The 25,289-nt window shown below is 39.3% G+C and overlaps 1 protein-coding gene across 1 annotated transcript; it reads left to right on the top strand.

Moving 5' to 3' along the window:
- The first annotated feature begins 11,669 nt into the window (after positions 1 to 11,669).
- On the top strand, positions 11,670 to 25,289 carry LOC139708137 (cholinesterase 1-like). Its single transcript, XM_071620114.1, has 9 exons — positions 11,670 to 12,075; positions 15,420 to 15,579; positions 15,994 to 16,071; positions 16,768 to 16,886; positions 17,411 to 17,575; positions 19,821 to 20,123; positions 21,056 to 21,381; positions 22,648 to 22,838; positions 24,135 to 25,289. The coding sequence occupies exons 1-9, from the start codon at positions 11,686 to 11,688 to the stop codon at positions 24,182 to 24,184; spliced, it is 1,782 nt and encodes a 593-aa protein (XP_071476215.1). The 5' UTR covers positions 11,670 to 11,685; the 3' UTR covers positions 24,185 to 25,289.

The raw sequence follows: 25,289 nt of genomic DNA, 5'->3' as shown, positions 1-25,289 counted from the left end.
TCCGTTACTGAAAAAAAAAATCAAATTGGATGGAAAATATATTAAGTACCTTTTTGAAAAGGGACTCTTTATAACGTTTGAAAAATAATGACAAAGGATGTTGCAGGATGACAGATTTGTTACTGTCTTAGCTTTATTGTTTGTAAACTTATTTTTTAACAAAACAATGGGAATTCAAAGATTGAGTATTTGCCACCGACAACCAGGGAAAGCAGTAGGTGACAAATTCAAACCCCACTGGTTTGGCGGGGAAGGGGGGGGTGACATGTTTGGTTTATATATCGGCAGCTTTGGTTTTCAAAATTTTGAGGCTCTCCTCCCCCTAAAAAAAAGTCTGCTGCAGCAAGGAACTACGTACTTCGAAGATCTTATCTTAGCTTTCTTTTTTTGTCTGAATAACTTTGTCTATTTGTCATGATGACTTGGAAGGGAGAAAAAATCATCAACCTGTAATAATCCAATGAGAAAACAGGGGCAAATATATTACACTTATCATTTTCCATTATCAAGAGGAGGAAATATGGACTTTTCATTTAAACAAATGAAATTTTGTTGAATTCTCTTCGTGTTCTATCTGTATCGTTTTCCGTGCGTGACGTCACGAACTGTCGTAGACTTCTCATCCAACCATGGCACTGACGTCACCAAAACTTTAGATATCCATAACATTTGAATTGACTGTCCGATTTTCCTTCAAATTTTACTTTTGCGTTCTACTAATATTCCCGCTTTTACTCAGTCCATCTGTAAGAGTTTCCAGTTCCCTTCAAGTTCTGTTTCGATAACAAATTTTCACCAAGTTTTCACCTTCTGTCTGTTTGGTTTCTTTTATTTCAATGTATAATAATCCACTCGAATATGAGGTGGCTTTAAACTCTTCACTCTTGTTTGACAAGGCGGTCAGTGCAAATTAAGTGGACCACTCTCTTACCCATAGAAAACATGAGACCAGCGGACACGGATATAACCGTTCCCGTAAACGCTGTTGAGATGCGCAGCTCAGCGGTGGAATCGTTAATGATGACGCCAATGGCCCTCACGTTCCCAAGTTCGAGGAATGCGTTAAAACTAGCGCTGAGCAATATGATCCATCTCCTCACACCTTTACCTAAGCAGGAACTGTGCTGAGACTCCTCTCTTCTTCGCCTCGCCGCCATCTTGTTACCCTTTTTACCCTAAAAGACAAGGAAGGGAGGAGAGAATTACAGGTGTGGAACTATCTATTATCATTCCACGAGAACCGTCCATTTGTATCATTGTTTCAGTCACAGAGCTGCTGTCTGCAGCTTTTAAATTGCCGTTCTGAAATTATTTGAAATAATTAATCTCAAGCGTAGAATAGGAATGTTGTGTTGTTTTCGTTGTTCATTCATTGATGAACATATCATTATTATCATGAAATAAAGGGCCGCTGTAGCTAACGTGACTAAAACGTATGATGTGTCTAGATAACAGAAACTTTTATAGATACTTTTTCACACTCTTAGATGAAAAACAACAAATCTCAAACTGTCTTTGTGTATAGACATTGCTCTTGGCGTAATCAGGAAAAGATGCCTTCTCTTGTTTTCCTATTTCAAAAGTTGGAGATACACAGGCTCACTTTAGTCGTCATTTACTTTCAGCAAAGATACTAATTGTTGCCATTTGGCGATCCATACGGCATTCAGGAAGCCAATAGGTTCATATGAATTTTGTGATTTAATAATTTGAATGTAATTTAATCTAATTTCATTTCTTTATTTGTCCAAATTATGTATACAAATGACATGGAAAACTGGTTTTGTCACACATTCATAACCACATATTGATAACAGATAAACAACACATTACATTACACAGAGCATCAAATGAATACTCCAAAAAAATGGAACTAAACGTACATCAAAATGAAATAAAATCAAATGAACCCACGAGCTATCAAGACACCAAGTAAACCAAGCCCATAAGCTTGACACTCTAGGCACATGTGGCCTATGAGCTCTACATTATAGATATATAAGGGCCATGTTCGATATCACTCCCGATAAGTAGAGATTAAAGCATATATTATTATAATGTATTCATTCAAGGTGAAGAACTATATGTATCGATACAGAGACCAACAGCGCGTATAGAAGTAACCGTGCACTACGATGTCATCAGTCGTCAGTCTTTTTGAGACTTACGTTCTCCATGACGTTTTGATGAACTGTAATTAACGAATTAAAACTGGCCAAAGAAAAAGTGGAAAATAAAAAAAAGAACATAGGTGACGTTAAGATGACTATGGGTAATTTCAAATATCATGATCTCACTTCTTACATTTTTTTCTTTTTTTTACCTGAGATTTTTTTTTCAAAGATTTATACTTTGTTGTCGTTTTGTTTCCAATGTTCCACGTCTTACAAGCTTTGCTTTTTAGTCGAACACTGTTTTCCGTCGTTATGATTACTTACTTCTTTATTCTTTTATTACCAGGACAGTGTGTATTGTTTCTTTTTTCATAACATCACTCGTGCACGCATATACCTCATCAAAATGTCATAATATTGCATTCGAAAAAAAAAAATGCCCTTACCAGATGAATGAAAGACAAGTCGACAACTTGTATTGCTTTGAATCATGTTTTTTTTTTTCTTTTCTTTTTTTGATGATGGAAAGAAGCAAACTATTCAAACGAATTACATACGCGCATTTTATAAATGAGCTAATTCCAAACAGTCAGGCAAAAAGAATAGAGAGAGAGAGAGAGAGAGAGAGAGAGAGTCAGACAGACAGACAGACAGACAGAGACAGACAGACAGACAGACAGACAGACCGACAGACAGACAGAGAGACCGACAGACAGACAGTTAGACAGACAGAGGCGGAGAGAAGTAGAGAAGGTGTTAAGTGAGTGACCTTTATAAATACGTTGTGCCACAATTTGCATTTGTAGACAACATTATTTACGCCGGTTTCTGATATGAAAACAGAGGCGACTCAAAACCGAGTTGATTATCATGGAAATACAAAGGATGATTGACCATAAACAATGGAAAAAGAACACAGAGCAAGCTGAATGATTCGACCGAGGAGAGTGTGTACTCCAGGCTGCCAAATTATTGTTTCTTTTCATTTTCATTTGGTTGCATTTTCCACAAAACATTATTTGAATGCCATATACCGTTATTGATTACGGCAAATGGTGAATAAAGCGCGGGGGGGGGGGGGGGGGGGGTGGGTGACAAAGCAATACTGTGCTCACCAGTGCAGTAATCTATTTCATTTCACGAGGGACGTGTAAACAGTATTGGCAACAGCCCGGACAATACAGTTTGTACAGGCAGGTGGGAAATCAACTTCCTTGGTTTGTGTGCAATGCCAAACACACTGGGAGAATGCTGCGGATAGCTATATACCGCGTGCCATTTTCTATTGCTGATCAGTCACTGTTTGGATAATACATTTTCGCACTTTTCTCTTTGTTACCACCCGTTTGACGCTGTTACTTTACACGCTAAAATAAAGTTCATGTTACGTTGAAAATGGCAGAGAAATCTGTCGGCCCACATGAACGCAGCTTGAAAACGCACAGAAACGTGATTAGTCCTAATCACACACCCCATGAAAACAACAATAGATATGAATAAGAAGAAATCATAAAAACAGTCATTTTTAAATGCGAGATTGACAAGTGCACGGAATGGTTTCGATGAAATTTCATTGTCATTAGAATGTGTAGCCAAAATGATGACACCAAAACTGATAGAACTGATCGAGAGATATGGAATCCTTTTTTTTTTCTCGGTAGGCCCTATACTATATACCAAGACCAGGCATTAAAATGGTTAGCGGGTATGATAAAACTATGTTTATAGGTGTAATATTTCAGAGAATGGCAAATGTCGCTCTAACCCTGACAGGGTATAAATGAAAACTAGTGACAGTATTAGTTGTAATCGAAAGTTTAAAGTTTAAATTGCCATTTGAACCTCAGTGTACACAGTGGAATACCGTCGGTGATTTTGGTTTGAGGCGAGGTCTTGGGACTATAACAGCTCAGAGTTTGGGGATGTCGGATGTGTTTGTGTGTGTGAAGTGTTTGTCTTTCAGACACAAAGATGGACATTCTACTAGTATTCGATATGACAAGTGATCACAATAATTGTGCAATAGATAATACCCATCCCCGATGAAAAATTAAAAAAAGAGCGATATTGGGAAGTCTTACCTTCTCTTGCGTGTTGCGCTAACGAATAACTGGTATGACAGAAAATAGCACATGCAGTGTGGTTTTGCACAGTCACTCGGGGCAATCTACTGACGTGATATCATAATCCTTATGATATGGAATATGATCGGTCATGCAAGCCCCTACGGGAGCGGAAGGTGGAGTGTATTCCACACCGTGTGTGAATAATCGGTGTTCAGAGTGGTCCGCCTCAAATCCAACTGGGACCCATGCGAGTAGACCAGCTAGTGCAGTTAGAATATGGGCTATCCAGCCATCTTCTCTGATAGAAAATGATCTCTCGGGTACGGGGTTGTGTGTGTATGTGTGTTCGTATGTTTCAGATTTTGAGATCTGTCGTGGAAGAGAGAGCAAACTCGATATCTGACGAAAGACCATTAGATTATTTCAGATGGGCTGCGATAGTGTGCATGCACCGCCTGAACCGAGACGACAGCCCTTTTATTTGCGACTACTCGTGCAATCGCTGGTGACATAATGGCACTTGAAGTCTAATATTGCTTTTACGAATTATGGTATACTCCATAAAAGTCGCAATGATAAGCAAACATAATTTCTTTTCTGACATTTCCAGCCATCTATGTGTATTTGTGACCCTGCACCTCAAAACAAACAAAAAGTCGCCAGACATGAATTTTTAGTTAAGACCATATGTATGCTGAAAGAGCAGACTTTAAGCTTTAAAATGATGTATAACACAAATCAAATGGACTCTCCTAACCTATCTAAATATTGGAAAGAAAGCACAAACTCAGGAAAAGTGTGAACTGAGAAAAGAGGCTCTGAAGTACAGTGTCTATTCAAGCGCTTAATCTTTACCAAACCGTGCTGGCTGTGCGATGAATGGGACAAAAAACAGGAAGTAAACCACCAGAGTAACAACAATGAAGGGATTATCAAATTAATTCAAAATTAAGCATGCCTCATTAACACATTCTGTCCATGATTAATGCCAACTTACAAAGCAGTAGTGTTACGGTCAAGTTCACACAAATGAATGCAAGGCGGTCACAGTGAGTTGAAATGAACAAATCTTCCGGAGCTTTATTAGGAATTTACTTAACAATCAGTTTCCAACCGGAAGAATGATAATTGTTCAAAACATTACAGCGAAATTAACCATAACAATTGAATGTTAGATTGGATCGTTTCAACAAAAGATAACTGGATTAACTTTAAGTTAGTCAAAGACAGATTATGTGATACCTGGCCAGGGTTTTACCCTAACAGAACCAACGTCGGGGCCCAACTCATTTGCGACGTGACGGGGAGGCGACGCCAGACGCTATCATATCACGTGGAGAACGCGTCGTCGTCGATGCACGGGGACGTCGTCGAATCAGCAGGCGACGCTATCTCACTCATGTCAGCTTGCAGCTCCGCGACTACGCCGGGCAGAAGGGCGTTGGCCGCCAGGAGCGCGTTGCCACTCACACAGTCTCGACGCCCTGGATCGACCTCGGCGTGGCTCCCACTAGTTGCCGTGTAGCAGTCACAGGTGGGCGTTGGCTCCAGACCGCCTGGTGGTTCGCCTGGCCAAGTCAACGAAAACTTCTCGACGCTGTCGTCGTCGAAGGGAAACGGGCTAGAAGCAGGTTGGAACCTCCTGGATTATCCTGCTATTTAGCACTTTAACTCAGTCCGCAGAATACTTGTCTCAGGGAGAGCAATTTCTCCCAAGACCATGGACGGGACGTTGAGAAAGTTATAACGGTCCTCTCTAACCGGAGTCTGATTGTCGACTGACACGACCAATGTATTTTTAACATGAACATTATTACATACATGGAAAATTCCGTCAGGCACGCCCAGCTTAATATATTCATAACATTAAACTCAACCTGGGCGAAGTGTATAAGGCTGCGGTTCAAAACGAGTGACTCAAAAGGAGATTACGTAACCGGTGGTGTTTACAAACATTCGCGATCGTGCACGTGTGATCGCATACACATGATCATAAAACATGAAGACCACATTGTTAAGTGATTACATGGGCAAATTCGTAACACCCCCACCCCTAAGAGAGAAAATATTACTCTGAAGTAATATTTTCGTTATATACTAGTAGCAAAACACGTTACAACTTTCAACAACATCATCCTTCATAATTTGTAACAAATTTCAAACATCAGCTATTTATATTATACTGAACTTCTTAGGGTAAGTCATCACTCCCAGTATAATGGCTTAAATACACACACAATATATATCAGTCCGGATTATAATAACACGGGAACATTATCGCATGTGTTTCACAACATTATCTCTTCACTTTGCTAAAATTTAACATTCTGTCTATGTTGTGACAGACCTGTGTCATAATCCTCTATTATGTTTGCCCATAATGTTTTCATACAAACACCGGTAACAGTTTGTGGAGTAATTACTGTAAACGTTTCCTGTTAAAAGGAAACACCATAACATTTCAAAAGGAGCCATTTTACGACTCCTTTACAAAATACTTTTGTTGGTATCGTGTCCTTCCACAAAAAACAAACAAACAAACATTTGAACATTGTTTGTCCATTCTTTCAAATTCATTTCAATCCTTCCAGCTTAGAATGCGACACAACCTAGTATTCCTCATGATTTCAATTATCTCTTCTTTTTTTTCACTCACAAAAAAATAGGGAATGGCGGGAATGAAACTAACCACGTGTCCAAAACTTGATACGTTTACACGAAAAATGAATATTCCCATCCTACTTGCTCTAACGAGAAACTACACTCCTACTTGAGTTTTCCTAATGCCAACGTGATCTCCCAAGGGAATTTCCTGAGCAACTCTCAGTATCTCCCTACGATAGTTCACTGGCAACACTATTTGCTATACCACTGACCACTGACCAGCTTCAATCTCGGAAACAACAGTAAGGAGCCAACGTTCAAGGGTTGGATCTTTTTGCTGCGCTGCAATCAGGGAAGAACGACAACACTTGTCATCACTAGACTGAGCAGAAACATCATCGAAGTTAGCAGAAAACGTGTCTGCCAACTGAACAGAGTCATCTACAGACCCAAAATCATCTGCCTCGTCTTGCTTCGCCTGACCTGACTGTGACCTTGTCACCACACAAACAGGAAATACATCCGGGAATTCTTCAAGCAACTTTTCAGTTTCATGTTCAACTACCGGATCACTTGACACAATTGGTGAGACTGAGACCTTTCTCCCAGCCAAATCGTTCCCCATCAACAAATCAACCCCATCCATGGGCAGACCGGAAACCACACCAACCATAACTACTCCAGTGACTAAATCACTCTTCAAGTGAATCCTATACAAAGGTACAGAAACGTAGGTTCCATCAATACCCTGTATCAGTGCACTAGCACAAGATGAACCATCAGCAGGCAATTTATTCACATCACCTACAAGGAGAGACTGTGCTGCTCCAGTGTCCCGCAGGATTCTCACCGACTTCACTGCACCGTCATCAGACTGCCAAGAAACCACACCCTTTGATGTGAAGCCATGGTAACACTCAGACATGTTATCTACACTTCCAGGGTTGATATTTCTATACACTGTTTCAAGACGGTCATGCACAAAAATAGCAGCACAAGTTCTTTCTCCTAAAACTGCAAGTACGGGTTTGGCACCCTGCTTTTTACTATCCCGTTTTAGCTTCCAACATTGTGTCTTAACATGTCCCTTCTTGGAACAATAGTGACATGTCACCTCTTTCTATTCAGAATTTCTCAACTGTTTAATCTTTGGCAAAGAAACATCACCGTCCAAAATCCTGCACTGAAAATTCCCTAGACATGGTTCAGTCTACTCCACAATTAACACAGCAATGAAAGCTTGACTGCAAACTTTGCAACTTTAAAACAACGAGAGCACAAGAACAAGCCTATATAGACTTAATTGGACAGTGTAATATACTGTATAAGGCTTGCGAAATTCGGTTCCCGGACAAGCCCCCACTTTGTTACGGTCAAGTTCACACAAATGAATGCAAGGCGGTCACAGTGAGTTGAAATGAACAAATCTTCCGGAGCTTTATTAGGAATTTACTTAACAATCAGTTTCCAACCGGAATAATGATAATTGTTCAAAACATTACAGCGAAATTAACCATAACAATTGAATGTTAGATTGGATCGTTTCAACAAAAGATAACTGGATTAACTTTAAGTTAGTCAAAGACAGATTATGTGATACCTGGCCAGGGTTTTACCCTAACAGAACCAACGTCGGGGCCCAACTCATTTGCGACGTGACGGGGAGGCGACGCCAGACGCTATCATATCACGTGGAGAACGCGTCGTCGTCGATGCACGGGGACGTCGTCGAATCAGCAGGCGACGCTATCTCACTCATGTCAGCTTGCAGCTCCGCGACTACGCCGGGCAGAAGGGCGTTGGCCGCCAGGAGCGCGTTGCCACTCACACAGTCTCGACGCCCTGGATCGACCTCGGCGTGGCTCCCACTAGTTGCCGTGTAGCAGTCACAGGTGGGCGTTGGCTCCAGACCGCCTGGTGGTTCGCCTGGCCAAGTCAACGAAAACTTCTCGACGCTGTCGTCGTCGAAGGGAAACGGGCTAGAAGCAGGTTGGGACCTCCTGGATTATCCTGCTATTTAGCACTTTAACTCAGTCCGCAGAATACTTGTCTCAGGGAGAGCAATTTCTCCCAAGACCATGGACGGGACGTTGAGAAAGTTATAACGGTCCTCTCTAACCGGAGTCTGATTGTCGACTGACACGACCAATGTATTTTTAACATGAACATTATTACATACATGGAAAATTCCGTCAGGCACGCCCAGCTTAATATATTCATAACATTAAACTCAACCTGGGCGAAGTGTATAAGGCTGCGGTTCAAAACGAGTGACTCAAAAGGAGATTACGTAACCGGTGGTGTTTACAAACATTCGCGATCGTGCACGTGTGATCGCATACACATGATCATAAAACATGAAGACCACATTGTTAAGTGATTACATGGGCAAATTCGTAACAGTAGCACTATCCTTTCAAAAGTTATTAGAGTTGAAAGTGAAGAGTGTGGATAAGGTTTTTCAGAAATGAAAAAGGGATTCTAAAGACACACATAATCACACTATTCTATCAAAAATGTTCGAGATAAACTGATAAAAAAAACACACTTTCCTGCCCGTTTTATGATACCAAATTTTAGCATAATGTAAAAGAAGACCCGCTCTTTCAGAAAATATGAAAAAGTGAAGTTCGGCTAGGTTGACCCATTTCAGTTATTTTCAGTCCTCACGCAAAATCAGTGTGTGCGACTTTATGTTCGTTTTGAGGTGCACGGTCACATTTGTATATGTTTGTAGGTGAGGCAGAACTCAACAAAAAATCGTACGTTTGTTTGTTTGTTTGTTTGTTTGTTTGTTGATAATAATAATGATAATAATAGTAGTAATAGTAGTAGTAGTAGTAGTAGTAGTAGTAATAATGATAATAATAAATAAAAGATAATTGCATTTATATGGCGTTTTATACGGGTGATTCTCAGCGCACTGGTGTTATGTATAGAAGAAAATTAGAAAACACAATAACATAAGGATAATGCAATTGTTGTTTTTTAAGTATTACGTAAGTTCTTGAGTCAACTTGATATTGCGATTATTTAATTTCAAATTCTTCATTCAATTTCTTTCTCGATCCGTTGAATCTCTTTTAATGTCAATGAAATCAAAAAATTCACTTTTTCTAGCATTATGAAGGAGCACTTGATTAACCGCTTTCAGAAAGCAGGGGGAATAATTGCTACCCTTAACATATGTCAGTATCAAGTTGATGGAATTTGTAATTTTCATGAAAAATGAATTTTTCTGGTTTTTTCTTTATATTTTCTTTATAATGTTTTTATATTGTTGTCCACTCATACGTCATAACCTCTAGTGGTCTCTCGTCCAGCGGTTCCAACATCAAAACTTTAAAAATTCAAAACTTTTGCATCGATTGTCCGATTTTCTTCAAACTTTCACGAATGTGTTGTCTAATGTCTAATGTTGCTGCTTTCACTCAATCCACATTGCTCTTTGGGTTTTAATTGGAGTCCTTGGAGGCAGTAAAATTTTGATTTCTTCTCTTTTCACACTGTTGGAAGGGATTTGTTATCTTCGCAGATTAGACAGTTTCAAGCGGCCCTTTACAAATACCTGTAGTAGTATTTATATAACGCCTGAAGAGATCCTGTCATTTGATTGGTTGTTTGACATTGATCATTCGGCCCATTTCACTATGACGTCATCACCCGTGCAATTGCGGCTCCATTTACCGTGCAATTTTGGATCGATACGATTAATTGCTCCATTGCACGCTCGCTGAGAGCGGTATACCACGCGTGGTAAACGCTTGCGTTTGCAGTCTGTGTATGCGACAGTGCGCTAGCGTAGAGCGCTCAGTGAGCACTCGCGAAATCAGATTCTCTTTTGTTTCTAAATTGATAAAACATCAAATGACAAGGATCTATTTTAGGCGTTATATAAAACAAATAATAAATGTTTTCCATTCGTGCCATGGACAGAATATTTCATTCTGTGGAAGATGAATTGTTAGATCCATTCAACGAGGCGCAGCCGAGTTGAATGGATCATTTCATCTTTCACCTCATGAAATATTCTGTCCATTGCACTCATAAACATTCATTATTTGTATACTAAGAAATTCAGCGGTCTCACTAGTCCAGATACTGGCCGATTTTAAAGGGATCGTATAGTTTTGGTTGAGACCTAATTTCAGGTTTCTAACATTTTTTGGTGAGATAATGAGAAACCTCTTATGAAATATGAAAGGGCATGTAATTCTATGAGGAATTCAATGTTTATTTGATGAAAATTGGTTTTGAAATGACTGAGATATCCAAAAAATAGCGATTCTAAGAAAGTGTGGGACCCACACTTTATTACGATCGCTTTGTTTTACTTTGTTTTTTCGACGTTTCAGTCATTCCAAACCCGATTTTCATCAAATAAACTTTGAATTCCTCTTAAAATTGTATGTTCTGTGCTTTTACTTTGTTTTTTCGACGTTTCAGTCATTCCAAACCCGATTTTCATCAAATAAACTTTGAATTCCTCTTAAAATTGTATGTTCTGTACCATATCATTAAGTGTTTTCTTGGTATCTCGCAAAAAGTTAAAAGCCCAATTCTCATCTCCACCAATACTGTACTATCCCTTTAATTGTCTGCATTCCCCACACGCATGCATGCATGCACCCCACACTCAACGCGCCAAACCGCTGATCGCGACACTCCCTCCACCAATTGGTATTCCCAAGGAGTTATCGATAGCTCCTCAGTATTCCCCTTCAGGATCGAGAATTTTGTGTAATTCAGACGCCATCAACGTCCGTGGTATGTACACCGCATGAATACAGTTCAGGAAGTGGACTACGGTCTGACCAAACAAACCATGACCTCGATCAGTGCAAGCGCAAAAAAATTCTATATTATGAGGGATTGCAAACACCACAGCAAATATTCTCAACATGGCTCCACAACCGAGTGTCTCTCTCGTCTTGACTGTCCTACTAGGCGCTGACTTCTTCTCGCCATTATTAGCCGACATCGACACTGCTCAGACATCGGTTGTTGAAACTCCTACGATTACGTATCGTGGTAAATTCATCGACGTCACGTCCAATCAACTGCCCGATGTCGCCAGCAGAGTAGCGGCGTATACCGGCATTCCCTACGCCGAGCCACCGACTGGTGAACTCCGCTTCAAACGCCCAGTCGCTAAAGTGATCAAAGGGGAGTTCGACGCAACAGGGGGCTCCAATGCCTGTGCACAGCCCCTATACCCGGGATTCGATATGTCAGCTTTGGAGATTTCGGAGGATTGTCTGTATGTCGATGTTTTTGTTCCAGAGCCAAAGGTACACAATCAAAGTTCAGCTTTGTACACATATGACTCCTTCATAAACTCAGTTTTCATTTCAGCCATATTTTGAAGGGGCATTCCAGGCGGTACATAAATCGACAGTGTCATGTATAAATGAGTAGGATTCATTTGTGGTCCATGACCGGATAAACCATTACTTTGACAACCCAAAACATGATACACTGAATAAGGATGATGACATTTAGAAGGCTCACATATTCCAGTAATGTAGCAATGTCATTCCATTACAATACCACTTGTTTAACAAGTTCACCTGTTTGGAATCTATATGCTTTCCTCTCTCCCTGCTGGAAAGAACACCGTGTCCCACAGTGTGTTCACAGTGTGTTCACATAGTCGACTATGTGTAAACGCTCGAATTTAACAGTGTGGTGATGATTTCACACTGTGGTTTGGTTTTCACAGAGTGTTCACGTGTTCTACGTCACATTGTGAATTGCACTGTGGACTGATGATTCACAATGTGTTCACACTGTTAAAACGCTCGAAAATTTAACAGCGTGAAGAGATTTCAAAGTGTGTTCACAATGCGTTCACATTGTGTTCACACTGTGTTTCTCACAAATGTGGACACTGCGTTCTTTCCAGCAGGGTTTGATTTGCTTCCTTGAGCTCCCAATCATGCATTCTAATTTAAACTTCTTTGTCATCATCCTCGTTCACTGTGATTTGTTTTTTAGTATAAGAAACTTTTTTCCTCATCCTGTATATTACTATAAATACTTAATCTCTGTACCTATTATAACAAATATGTAATATAGATCTGAGATGTAGGAGACTATTCTCGTCAGAAATTTCGGACAGCTTAATGGTATAATTTCTGCATTTGCAGAGAGTATTTTCAGACAATTTATCAAAAAAAAAAGAACTGATTTGAGTGGAAAATAGACATCAAATTGGTCAATAGAGAATACCCGTTATTCAGAAAGCGAACGTCATTATAACCTAAAATAGTGCAGTCTGAAGATGCATGACTCTAAATATAACACATGTGGGGGAGAAAGGAAACGACGGGGTGTCATGGCGGTTCGATAGAGCCTACTTTTTATGAGACACTTGTTATTAAGAGACGTGAGACCCAGTAACGTGGGGATATGGAGTTGGAAGACTGCCCCGGCTCGGATATAATCGAAAATTCCCGTAAGGAATATTGTGTACAGCGTTATTACTAATATCTGAGTATAAAAGTGCACAAGCTCTCCTCTTCTTGTCTTTATCCAGATCCTTTAATTCACATCCTGTTCATGATTTCCCATACTTCCTTACAACTTAATATTTTGTGAGATGTGTATGTTGCTTCACTCATACAAAATTTAAACAGGTGCCATTTTGTCTGTCAGTTCATGTCTATGAGTAAGGTTTACCTCCTTTTCCGGCAGCTAAATTACAACATAATTCAGTAAATTCCAAAATGTAAACATGAAGATTGATCGAGACGGATTAATTGCAGCCATGTCTGTTCTTTTATGTCAATTTAAAGAATGTTCTTAACCTGTTTTAACGCGGTGAAGACTAGTTCCGACAATACTCGAGCAGGTGTAGGTGGGAAATGTGTGTTGTAGCAAAAATTAGCTCGATCTTAAGGGTTAATGGCATTCCAGCAAGTTAACAGAAACATTGTGCACTTTAACCTAACAATTTGGAACGTCTGTTTGATTAATTCCATCCCTATACAAGCAGATACTTACGCATATTTGACTAGGACGATTTGGAAAGGACCACCTATTCTTGGGTCCAGATGCCTATATTTCCCAAAAACCTACGCCATGATACCTGAGGTCTTTCACGGTATTTCAGTAAACTTTATGGTCTCCATAATATTTAAAAAAATGAAACGTTGCTCTTTATGTAGTCTCACGAAAATGGTCTTTCAGTGGTTCAAACAGTCATTCGTCGATTTCTCATGAGCGTTCAAGGGTCTTACTTTACATTATTCTTTCAATTATCTTCCGGGGGTCTCTCAAGAATTGCCACATTTTTTTTTTCTAAAAGATCACTGGCAGATCATTGTTGAGAGATCATTGAGGGATCGTTGAAAGATTACTAGAGTATCCTCTCAGATATCTTGATTGATCTCTCGAAGATCACACAGAGTATGTCAGATTATCTCTCAGTGATATCTCAATAGTCTTATCAATCTCTCAGTGAGCGTTCGGCGGTCTTCAAGGTCCCACAGAGATCGTTTGAGAAATTTCCTGCAAAACTAGTTTTGGGCCTTTCAGAGGTTTTTTGGAGCCTTTCTACATCTAGTCACTAACTTTTATCTGGTCTCTAGGTCTCTCGGTGCTTTTTCAAGGTTCTCCATTATGTTGAATGGGAGCTTACAGAAAATGATTGATGATTATCCATCAACTTGGAGCTGAACTGATCGTAGTTCTAGAATGCGTTATCGGTCCCTGCCTGCACAAGCAACATAAATTCATTAAAGGGATTGTATAGTTTTGGTTGAGATCTAATTTCAGGTTTCTAACATTTTTTGGTGAGATAATGAGAAACCTCTTATGAAATATGAAAGAGAATGTAATTCTATGAGGAATTCATCGTTTATTTGCTGAAAATTGGTCTTGCAATGGCTGAGATATCCAAAAAAGGGCGATTCTAAGAAAGTGTGGGACCCACACTTTATTACGATCGCTTTGTTTTACTTTGTTTTTGGGTGTTTCAGTCATTCCAAACCAGACTTTCATCAAATAAACTTTGAATTCCTCTTAAAATGCTATGCTCTGTACTGTAATCATAAGTGTTTTCTTGGTATCTCACAAAAAGTTAAAAGCCCAATTCTCATCTCCACCAATACTGTACCATCCCTTTAGAGTCCTAGAGTTTCTAGTGTCTCTGAATGAAACGTTTTATACAGAATGGTCCCATACACATCCTTACTTTGTGTGAAATATTGCTACATTTCAGTTTTTTTTTTCCTCTAGAGGACTTGAACATGAACTGCATGTCCCATCAATACTCGTATGATCAAGCTCTTTGACGAGAATGAAGTTGGAGTGGCATGGGGTTGCAATGATTATGTTTATATATCTATATATAATTGGGGCATGGGGGAATTTCCGTGTGAGAACAAGGTATCCTAAGGGGAATCCGTCCTTAGGGCGAAATATTCGATTCCCCTTAGCGTTTTCAAGCTTGTTTACGAGAAACTGGGCAAACCCTATTCGAAATCTGCAATGAATTGTCTTTTTTGGAGGCAATGGTCTGCAAATTATTTTCAAAGCTGAAGAAATCTCTAAGGTATAATACTTGTGGCGCGATACACGTCTATGATTGGTTCCGTCCTTGAATTCCCCCAACTGTTTCCAAATCCCCCAGCCGAGATCGGCGGCCGTGATGGTCTTCATCCACGGAGGTGGTTTCATAGCCGGGGTGAGATCCCAACCGACGATGCTGCCGATACCCCTGGCTGCTATGAACGATGTCATTGTTGTCACCTTGAGCTATCGACTGAACGTCTTTGGCTTTCTCGACACAGGTATAGATTGCACTCCGCAGTTGATGATCAATTAAACCATTCATAGAGAGGGTAATGAAAAGTTGCCTTTTTTTGTATAGCCTTGATGGAACCCAAGGTTTGTGTTTTGGAGGACTGTATCTTGAATGTATCTATGCAAATTTTTGATCTGTTGTTCTATGTATCTACAACAGACTTGTTCACAAATATCACTTGTATATCTTTTGCAGTATTTAACGTTTAGAGTATTAGAAACAAATAAAATTAAAAGGCAATTTTAAAAAAAGTGGGTATTATGTGAGACTGCTTGTCATGTGTATATGGCTTATGTTATTGATTAAAATATCAATTAGAGAATCTCTGCAGTTATTTGTAGCAACATCAATGCTTTACTTTCTTATTTCTTTGATATATTTTTTCCTATTTAAATCAAAGGTGACGACAAGATTCCTGGCAATCTTGGATTGCTAGACCAGCGACAGGCATTGATATGGGTTCGTGACAACATTGCAGGTATGGGCCCGCTGTTGCCTTGCTCTGACTAGTCAACGTGAATAATCGTGGTGTTGTTGGTGTTGTTCACTCATTAATGCATATTTCTCTGTTGATTTTCAAAACATAACTTCAAAGGAAATTATGGAGCAGTGAGAAGTCAGTCTGAAAAGAAAGAGTAAGATATTCAGTGGTAGTTAGTGTCGGTCATTAGTACGTAGTCAATTGTAAAAACTTTTGCCATCTGGGCATGTTAGGCAAAATAAAGGACTGCTCACGTGATTGCTCTCAACCAATCATTTGATTAGGATCCATATCACCATTTTATAATCGCAACCCATACAGGTATAAGAGCCTGCTTAAATTCATCTCAAAGAGCAGGGTGCATATCCCGATAAAGTGGTCCCGCCTCACATCGAACTGGATCCCCATGAAAGAGCACTTGATAGCGCAGCTGAATATGGGCTAGGCATCTAGCCATCTTTTCAGATGGAAAATGAAACAATCAGTCAAACAAACAAATAAACAAAAAAATAAAAAACAAAATACATAAACAGTGAAAATTGTTTTAAAGTATCAGTAATAGTACTCAGCAATATCAGTACATCATTGTGATAAAAGTATCGATGATTATGATGATTAAAGGGAAATATTGATAATAGTATCGTGATCACCACATATTGCAGTTCATTCTATTTTCTCTATAATTCCTACGAGACTTCGGAGGCGATCCCGCTCGGGTGACGATCTTCGGCGAGAGCGCTGGATCAGCGAGCGTAAACTACCACGTCCTCTCCCCCATGAGCGCAGGTCTCTTTTCACGCGGTATTATGCAGGTAAAATGAAAGCGTGAAGCTTGAAAGCTTTTGACAAATTTGAACGAGGGACATTATCATGAGTAGCACGTTAGCAATAACAAAATGAAGATAGTAAAGACTCACAGAGAAAACGATACTTAGCTGAAGCATCACTGTGGATAATGATTTACTGTTATGGTTATCAATTGTTATGTCTTGGCCAATATACGTCTATGAATTAGTTTTGAATGACTCCTAGTTATTTCATCTTTCTAGTTCTAGTATGCAATTCATAACGCACCTTTATCTGCTAAGATTTTGATTTTTCTTCTTTTTTTTTCATTGGTTGCCTTATTACGTCTTCTTATGATGTCTAATCAATCAAAATCACGGGAATTGAGGTCTTCACAAAAGCATCAAAACAAAAACAAAAATCCACATTCACAAAACAATTATGCTGCCAACCAAATCGGTAGAAACCGTATTAAAATTTTTTACAAACTTTGATCTAAATGATGTCCTTTCGACGTCACGATGTCAATTTGCACGATACCCTCATGTAGAGCGGAGCTGCACCTGCTCCCTGGGCTGAGATGACCGCCGAAGTTGCGAAGGAGGTTGCTTTCGGTCTGGCGGCCGCCATGAACTGCAGCGCGACTACTACTGATGAGGTACTAACGTGTTTGAAGGAGACACCCGCCAGTGACATCACAGATTTTTTCTTGCAGGTACACATATCGGGTCAAGAGAAATTATTTTGATTCTTGTGAGCATTTTCGACACCTGCATACACATTGCATCCAACGACGCAGATTATCTACATGAATTATTTAGTTACAAACGCTAAGTTGTATTACAGAAGTTAAGTAGATAATTTATGTTAGGGATTGAATTGCTCTCACCTCGTATGTTTTACTCGTGTAATGTTTGTACTTTTAATCTTTGGCTTAGTGATTGTATCCCGTCTCATAAATGTGTAATCTACACTGCCAGTTTGTAATCCTTTATGCTGTATTATATTGTATATGGTGTATCTTATATTTCTCAAACTCCTGAGTCCGGAAGGGACTGGGAAAAAGTTCAAAGTTCAAAGTTCAAGACGTAGTTTACACCGCGTACACGTCAAATACATATGTTGTTACAAATGCAGTTCCTCACCCTTCGAGGTGCAGGTAAAGGTTTAGATTTGTGCTGGAATGATTTGGCTGGAACGGATTGATGAGAAAAAGGAAATACCGAGGAAATAAAAGGACGCACACAAAAGCCCACAGAAGCGGCTATGTGTAATTTGTCACATGCAATTCTATTTACGATATTTTCATATTAAAGTAACGGTCCAGAGAGCATGATGTCTTTAAAAACTCATACCCTACCCTTTATTCTATTATTCGATGAAGTATCAATATTTAGTCAGAATATATAGACATTCCATATGAATAGATATACCTATAATCCTAGGGATACTTGTCTCTCTCCCTCTCTCTTTCTCATTTCGTTGATTACCCTTCGTATCTACCAAGTTCGGGTCAATAAACCTTGTCTTTCTTAGATATACGTTTTCCCGTTCATTTTCAAACTTTTTCATTCAAATTAATAGATTTGTGGTTCAATTTCGTCCCGAGAGATCTGGAATATGCCAATCCTAGTTTCAAATTTGTCTTTTGTCGATCATTTTCAAACAAAGTCTATTCAATTTTGTCATTTGTCACACATTTTCGTCATTTACAAGTCAAATTCGTCCGTCACGCTCGCTGCACACATAACAGCAAAAGCAATTTCGTCTGTTAGAGATCAGGATTATGTTCGTCAAATTTTCCTTCAAATTCGTCTCACATCTTTTCTGTTGTGATTTCTTGGTTGTTTCATTTTCCCTGCGACCGTTCACTTTTTCCACATTTAGGAGTAACATACACACACGTATACCATACCCCCGCACACAAAAACACAGACAAACATGCACACACACGCACGCACACACACATGCACACACACATACCAAAACACCCTTCTCATAGAACACACGGAGACAAACATACATTGTGTACTGTCAAACAAACGAAAACAATTTTACGTGTGTGTAGAGTTTAAGCCCATTTTAATGTTTATAAAAAAGACAAAAGTATTTTTTTTTGTCGTTTATCAATTTGAATAATTTTTTTTTCATGCAATAACATAAAATCGGGAAGTAAAAGAGCTCAAGTCCAAAAGTTATCACGACATGATTAAAGATTGTCTTTACGGTTTTTGATGTTCTGTGACTGCCGTTTATCCTTCAATCTCCTGTGTGTGTATATATACATTGTCAAGCAACCGGTTTAGGAATAATGTCTTCTGATCCCAATACCGGGGGAAGTGAGGTACGTAATGCAGGCTTAGAATTAGTTCACCCTCACACTAAGAGACCAATGCTATCCGACGAATTTGTTTGAAAAACTCATAAAATTGTGCGTACAAAAACGATTTTGATTTTTACATTCTCAAGTCGAGGGCGGCGGGGAAAAATTTCATTGACAATCGACGATTTTGAATGCGATGTCTTTGAAAAGGGTTGACGAAAAACAAATTACAGTGACAACTGACTAAATTGAAGTTAGGATTTCCATTCTGTGAGTTTCTCGGGACGAAATTCAATAAAAAATCTTCGATATTGAATTGTAAAAATGCGAAAATGGACGGGAAAACCTAATTTTTTCATCATCTTACATTGTCTGATTATAATTTCACTGTCATCTTATCACTCCCCCCCCCCCCCAAAAAAAAAAAACCTTGTCAAGCCATTATTTCAAGAGATGTTTTATGTTGTATTAGGATGACTATAGAGCAACGGCTACTTGACATGTATGGCTTTGAAGGTGTGTTATTGATACTTTCAAGATGCAATTTTGCACTGAAGGCTTTGCTACATGTATTAGAGACCGCACACAATTACATGTTTGTTTGTTGTTTGTTTGTTTGTTGAATGTTCCCAAATAGGATCCAGCGGCAGCCGCCCTCATGCCTCGTCCCACGGTGGATGGCCATTTCCTCCCGAGAAGTCCTGTCGACATGGCGGCCGATGGGGAGTTCAACCAGGTCGACATCATAATCGGGTGCCTGACCGAAGAAGGCAACCTGTTTGTGTCGCCGTTCATTCTCGGGCAGCAGGACTCAGAGAAGCCGGTCATGGACAGGACTACAGCACAGGGCGCCCTCAATGGGCATATGTCGCTCATCAAAGATGGCGTCAATCAAGTTGTTCTGGACATGACGACATTCGCGTACACGAGCGAAGCCCAAGTAACTACGAATGCCATATTAGCTTCCAATGCATTCTCATCACTCGTTCGTACTGTATACAAAGCTTTCTCAACTAAACTTACGGGTAGAAGTGTAGGGCTTTCTTATTTCAAGCCGCTACTGGGTCACTGGTTAGACCTTTTTTTTTCTTTTCTTTTCTTTTATTCGTTTTACTGAAGAACAGGTTTAATTAGAAGCTGTCTTGCCAATGAGGAACATGCGTAAACTTCTGTCACCTGCAGGCGTAGATGGACTTTAATGAGGAATGTGATCAAAGAGACACGGACATACCTTGAAAACCTACTGAAACGCCTCGGTGTATCAACTTTGCCAATGGCGTGTTATGAATGCCAATCTTCACATTTGCAAATAAAATGATGTGTCATTAATTATGATTACAACATGGACACGAGATGAATTAGAACGTATGTTTTTTTTTTCTCTCTCTCTCTCTCTTAAGTTTCATTTCAACAATTGGACTTACAGATGGTGAATCACTCCTTCCTAAAAATGCAGAATGGCCTTTGAAGAAATTTTAAACACATTCATTCATCCTCAAAACGTGCAAACATTGTTTCTAAAATAACAAACAATCCGAGTTAAGATTAAGGTTTTCCCGTGGGCACAAAGGAGAGTGTAATATTTTACTATCAAACATTTTGTTTTATCTCGATAAATACATCATAGCGCTGTGTATGAGGCAAGTAGTAATATAATAATATACGACAGACAATTATTATATAATTCTTCAAAGATGCGCATTGAAGATGCATAGACATTTCCAATTTCAAACAAAAGCAAAACAAAACAAAGAACAACAAAAAAAAGTGGCAGAGAAAAATATCACGGGAAGAATGACACTTGAGAAAATGTCTGTGGTCCGCGTTAATGTTATGCTCTTCTGTTTTCTTGCTTCGCTCCTTGTTTCATAGGAGAATAATTACCTCGATGTTGTGGCAGGTTACGTCGGGGACAGCTATTTCTTTTGTCCTACCTACACCATGACCGAACACCTATCCGCGGGAGATAACACTGTCTACCAGTATTTCATGAGCCACGCCCCTTCCCGCTCCATGTTCGACAAAGATGTCACGTGGCTAGGGCCGACGCACGGAGAGGACATCCCTTACGTGTTCGGCTACCCGCTCATGGCAGACCAACCCGATGACAATGAGATGGGAAGAACCAAATTCACTGACGACGAGGCGTTGATGTCGGTCCAGATAATGAAATATTTTTCAAACTTCGCAAAGACCGGGTATGCTGTTCAGCTAACTACATGTACACTGCAAAAAGTCTGGTGTTAAATAGTGAACACCGAGCTGGTGTTAAATTTTCGGTGCTCATTTATGGTGTTAAATTAACACCTACGGGTGTCATTTCCAAATTTTAAACTGTTTTTTGAAGAGTTTCTTAGTAACTGCACTTCTTGTTGATATTTAATTTAAACAAGACGATCAAGAATTTTACATTAAAATACTAGATTTTTGAAAAAATGTGAAAATAAATTTACACCAAATTAACACCAGCTGGTGTGGTCCCTTATTGAAGCTGGACGGGTGTTAAACCATTGATATTAACACCAGCAAATATCAAATCAACACCATGTGGTGTCATTTTTGAATTAACACCAGTACAGTGTCAAAATAGCACCAGGTACAGTGTCAAATTAATACCACGAAGTGTCAGGTGAACACTTTTCAACACCATCACAGTGCATTTTTAACACCTGTGGGTGTGGTCCTTTATTGAAGTTTGATCGGTGTTAGATTTAACACCCGTGGTGTTAAATCTAACACCGATGTTTTTACAGTGTATAATGCTCTTCTATCCCTATAAACGTACTTCACTTAATCCTCGTAATATATATGCATGGCCGGCGCAACGTCTTCAAAAGTAGGGCCCACTTCCGGATTTCCATGAGCTAACAAGAAAAAAAAAAAGAAAAAAAAAAAGGCCTTCAGCGCAACATCGGTTGCCACTTCCGGGTTCCTTCAGCTGACAAAAAACAAAATGAAATAAAGGTCTTCAGTGCAATAGCATAGGCCTTACCGCCCTCAAAGGTTCCATTCTATTTTCTATTTTTTTTGTATATTTGTGTGTGTGTGTATGTGTGTGTGTGCCACTGCAGAGGTTAAAAAAACTGGGGGCCCAAAGTCGTGACACCTTATGTATTCCTATGTACGGGTGCAAAAAAAGTTGGGGGGGGGGAGGGGGGGGGGGGGGGCGAGCCCCACCCCACTCCCAGTTCCGCCGGCCCTGATGTATTTATATATACATGATATACGTATTTCACTATCATTTAAGAGTCCATGAGCATTTTGCCCTACATTCAAGAAATCAATCGATTTCTCCTTTCAATTCTCTCTTTCTTCAAATTCTTTTTCTAATACCTACAATACAATTTTCTTTTCTTCTCCGCTTCCCGAATCGAAATGTCAGCTCGCCCTTTTTTTTTTCTCAATAATAGATTCCAAAGGACTGCAATGACAAATGCTTTTATCTCCATGTTCGTACCCCACAGGAATCCCAATCTTTCGTCAAACGAGAATGAATCAGAGATAGATTCGACGTATCCACCCTGGCCACGATTTTCAAAGGACCAGCCGGTGTACAAGAACATCTCGCTTACCTTTAGCAATGGTTTGGGGCATCCTAGAGCAGAAATTTGTTATTTTCATCAAAACATTCTGTCGAAGCTGCATGCAGATTCAGGTATAAGAGTGACTGAATCATTTTGTATTTCTGTTTACCATGAAATCAATGGTGCTGCGTGTTCTTTTTTGGGGGGGTGTGTGTATATGTGATTTTCTTTTTCTTTAAAGCACCCAGTCACTGTTTTTTCTTTTCCGTTTTTTTTTTTCAGCAAAATGTGTTTGGTATATAGCGTTCAGGTTAAGAGTTTTATGTGTAGGTTTATTGGTGTTGTAATGTACATTCGTATATATCATAAGACAGGGCCTCATCCACGTTAATGGGTGTGTACAGTTCTGGTCGAGGTGAGGATTTAGCTTTTAACGTTTTGCGAGATATTCAGAAACCACTCTGAGATGTCAAAGAGCATGCAATTTTATGGGGCATCATTAGTTTATTTGATGAAAATCAGTTTGAAAATGGCTGAGATATCCAAAACCAAGGTGAAACAAAGAGATCCTAATAAAAGACGTCGCCTTTTATTATTATCACTTTTTTGGATATCTCAGCCATTTGAAAACCAATTTTCATCAAATAAACGTTGAATCCTTCTCAAAATTACATGCTCTTTCATATTTCATAAGAGGTTTCTCACTATCTCACTTACGAATGTTCAAAACATGAATCCCCACCTCAAAAAGTACTGTACAGTCCCTTTAAGCTCTGCTTATGATGACGGTCCCCTGTATTGATTTCTCCTTTGTTCAATACAGTATGCCTTAGCATGTTGCTTTGATTCATATGTTATTTCAGACTGATGTTGTTATGAAAATATTGACATTTCTTATATTGATTGGACATGTATGTTATACTCTCCCTTTTTTGCATTCTCTGTATCACTTTGTTTTCATTTGTTATTGTATTTGGAGGAAGAAAATGCAGAAATAAATTAAACCAAACCAACCCAAATTTTATTCTGAATCCATAAACCCATTTTGACAGTTAAATCATAACGAAGAAGGAACAGCTTATCTTATACATGTTTAGGTCTATAATGAAAAGAAAATCAGCACGTGCGAAGGAAAATCATTAAGAAAACCAAAATTGATGATTTGAAGAAGAAATCTAGTAAACATTATTTTCTTTTTTAGATCTCTTGGAGACTTGCGACGCAGTGATAGTGTCATCTCATGAAAATTCAATATGATTTTCGTGTTTTTTTAAGGTTGCAAAGGAATCATCATTTTCATAAAAACTTATGTTGAAAATTCCCGACTTTCCCTTTATGTGCAATACAGTCAAGTCGAAAGTAGAGTTGAATGTTGCATATGTTAAAGCTTTATTATCTCTCTCCTTTCTATATATTTTCTGTCACAGCCGAGACAATTCGTATGAAGATCCTGTTGGGAGAGACAGAGAGTCCGTAAGCTCTGCAGGATGGTATCTGGAACCGACATTCCGTAATCGTTGGTAACAGCTTTGACTGTCTCTGGAAGGATGTCTCAATCAATTGACACTTCCGGTATAATTTAGGCTTCTTTATTGAGTTAATTTATAATGTCCTCAATATCACTTATGTCGCCACATGAACATCTAGACACTTGCCACATGCAAGTATTTTGTTGAATTTTGTACAGTTTTTCTTCATTGTTGTTGGATATATAAAGCAACAACAAAATTCACCTTCAAGACCAAGATTCCGTCAGTGACATCATCTGTCAATCATTGTTGCAGCATTGATATGATTCACTGTAGAAAATAAAATGCACCTTTCCCTCGACCCAACATTAACTTGCATGGAATGCACATAATTATGTAGATGCTCTTGGCAACAAGCCTAAGTGATGGTTAGGGTATATTATATAGATAATGACTGGCGGGGGAGGAAACACACCAAATGTTCCACCCGAAGGGTTTGAAATGCTATTGAGGGACTTAGAGCCTCCCGAGATAGCATTTCAAACCCTGAGGGTAGAACGTTTGGTACATGTTCCCGACAACAAAAGTCATCATCTGTTATAGTATATGGGTTAGTCAAATAGGTCAACGTCAACTTCAACCACCAGCACAACGCTCGCGATCGCTCGCGCGATCGCGCAGAGCCAAATTCACTGGGCGCGTGCGGTCCTAGGCCTTCTGTACCATTTGTTACGTGAAAATGTTTTCCCAGAGTATGGGAGAACATTACAAAGAATGTTCGCCCATGGGCGAACATAACGAATGTGCCTCCATCATGTGACTGTGTTTAGCCAATCACTAACCGGTATTTGACTAACCCATTTAATATAATGAAATGATACAAATCAACATGCATTCGCAATGCACATCTAACAGTGTTTAAAGATGGCAGTCCTGTAAGGCTTCCTACAGAAATTGCAGAGACATTTTCTAGCAGAGATTAAAACAGGGTGATAACAATGCTGGTACGGAGGATATTATTGTTGACAGTGATCTCAGTCTACACACAAGATTTGTTATCTTTGATTGTAAAAATGGTGTTGTTTCATTTGAATTGCGTGAAATAAAGACTCA

This window comes from Diadema antillarum, unplaced genomic scaffold, assembly GCF_040938485.1.
Source record: "Diadema antillarum isolate AM-2024a unplaced genomic scaffold, OU_Dant_1.0 seq00001311_RagTag, whole genome shotgun sequence".
Lineage (NCBI taxonomy): Eukaryota > Metazoa > Echinodermata > Echinoidea > Diadematoida > Diadematidae > Diadema > Diadema antillarum.
Note: the sequence above shows the minus strand (reverse complement) of the source record. Positions and strands in the feature narration are given on the sequence as shown.